Consider the following 1,211-nt stretch of genomic DNA (forward strand, 5'->3'; position numbering starts at 1 on the left):
ATCCCCTCAGTTAGTGTTTTTCCAAAATAGTTCTTCCTATCAAGAAAAATATGTCAAATTCAAACTATTCAAAAATTTAGAGAATGCAAATATATTTATATAAATAGGAGTTATCCTAGGAAAGAAAAAGCACAACTACTACCACAACAACAAAGCTATTGGATACCACATATCCAAACAAACATAATTCTGCTGCCCTTTAAGCATGCCAAGAAACAAAGTTAACTTCACTTTGATTGAAGATGAGAGTAAGAGAAAAGTCTCATACCAGAAAAGACAAAAAGGTCTCTTCAAAAAATGTGAAGAGCTCAAAACACTTTGTGATGTTGAAGTGGCGGATGTTGTCTATGGTCCTTATAGAAATGAACCATACATATTTCCAAATAATGACGCTGCACGCACCACTTTTATAAAGTTTAAGGAGTTGCCGACGTTGGAGAAATCCAAAAATATGGTGACAATAGAAGAGTTCACCGAGCAAAGGATCGAGAAGTTGGAGGAACAACTGAAAAAAAGAAAGGAAAATAGAGTCAAGAAAATGACAAATGAGATGTATGAGGTATTAAGTGGAAAAAAAGATTCTGCTGACATGCACCCTTTCGATCAGAATGACCTGAGTTGCGTGATCAAGAAAAACCTCAAAGAGGTTCATGAATTAATGAGAAAAATTGTTGATGGAGAGGGGTCTACATCGAATGCCTACCAACCCATTGTTGAATCAATGGTAACTGGTAGGACCAACTTTGGAGGGCCAAGGGATCCTTCTCCTCTATTGTTTGCACAAATATTTCCTCCGGTGGGTCCAATATTATTATCTTGAATGCCTCAACAAATAGCTATTAGAGAAAATCCTGGAATGGCCTGTCACGCCCCGGGAGGATACCCTAGGCATGGTCGGCACTCGAAAGCCATTTCTGGCCTCCAAGCGAACCACCTAGTCCAGTCACACTTCCATTCATTCACATTCTACCAGTGGAAGACTCAATCATAGGAATACTATCCATAATATAGGACCAAAGGCCAACAACTATCAAATCGATAACAGCTTTAATAGAACTACTCAAAAAAACAATCCAACATTCCCACACTCTAGTCTATGAAGCCTCTATCAACAATCTAGGAGGTGCCGATGACAAGCTCATGGCTACCAACAATTAAAATAAAAGAGACAAAACAATGCTATAAGGATAATCTCGGCATCCTCCGGAGAC

General features: G+C 38.6%; 1 protein-coding gene across 1 annotated transcript; it reads left to right on the top strand.

The window, feature by feature from the left end:
* The first annotated feature begins 205 nt into the window (after positions 1–205).
* LOC129872542 (agamous-like MADS-box protein AGL80) lies at positions 206–820 on the top strand. The gene has a single exon (XM_055947502.1). It carries the CDS (start codon positions 206–208, stop codon positions 818–820), a length of 615 nt encoding a protein of 204 aa, XP_055803477.1.
* The last annotated feature ends 391 nt before the right edge of the window (positions 821–1,211 follow it).

The sequence above is a fragment of the Solanum dulcamara genome, chromosome 2 (genome assembly GCF_947179165.1).
Source record: "Solanum dulcamara chromosome 2, daSolDulc1.2, whole genome shotgun sequence".
NCBI lineage: Eukaryota > Viridiplantae > Streptophyta > Magnoliopsida > Solanales > Solanaceae > Solanum > Solanum dulcamara.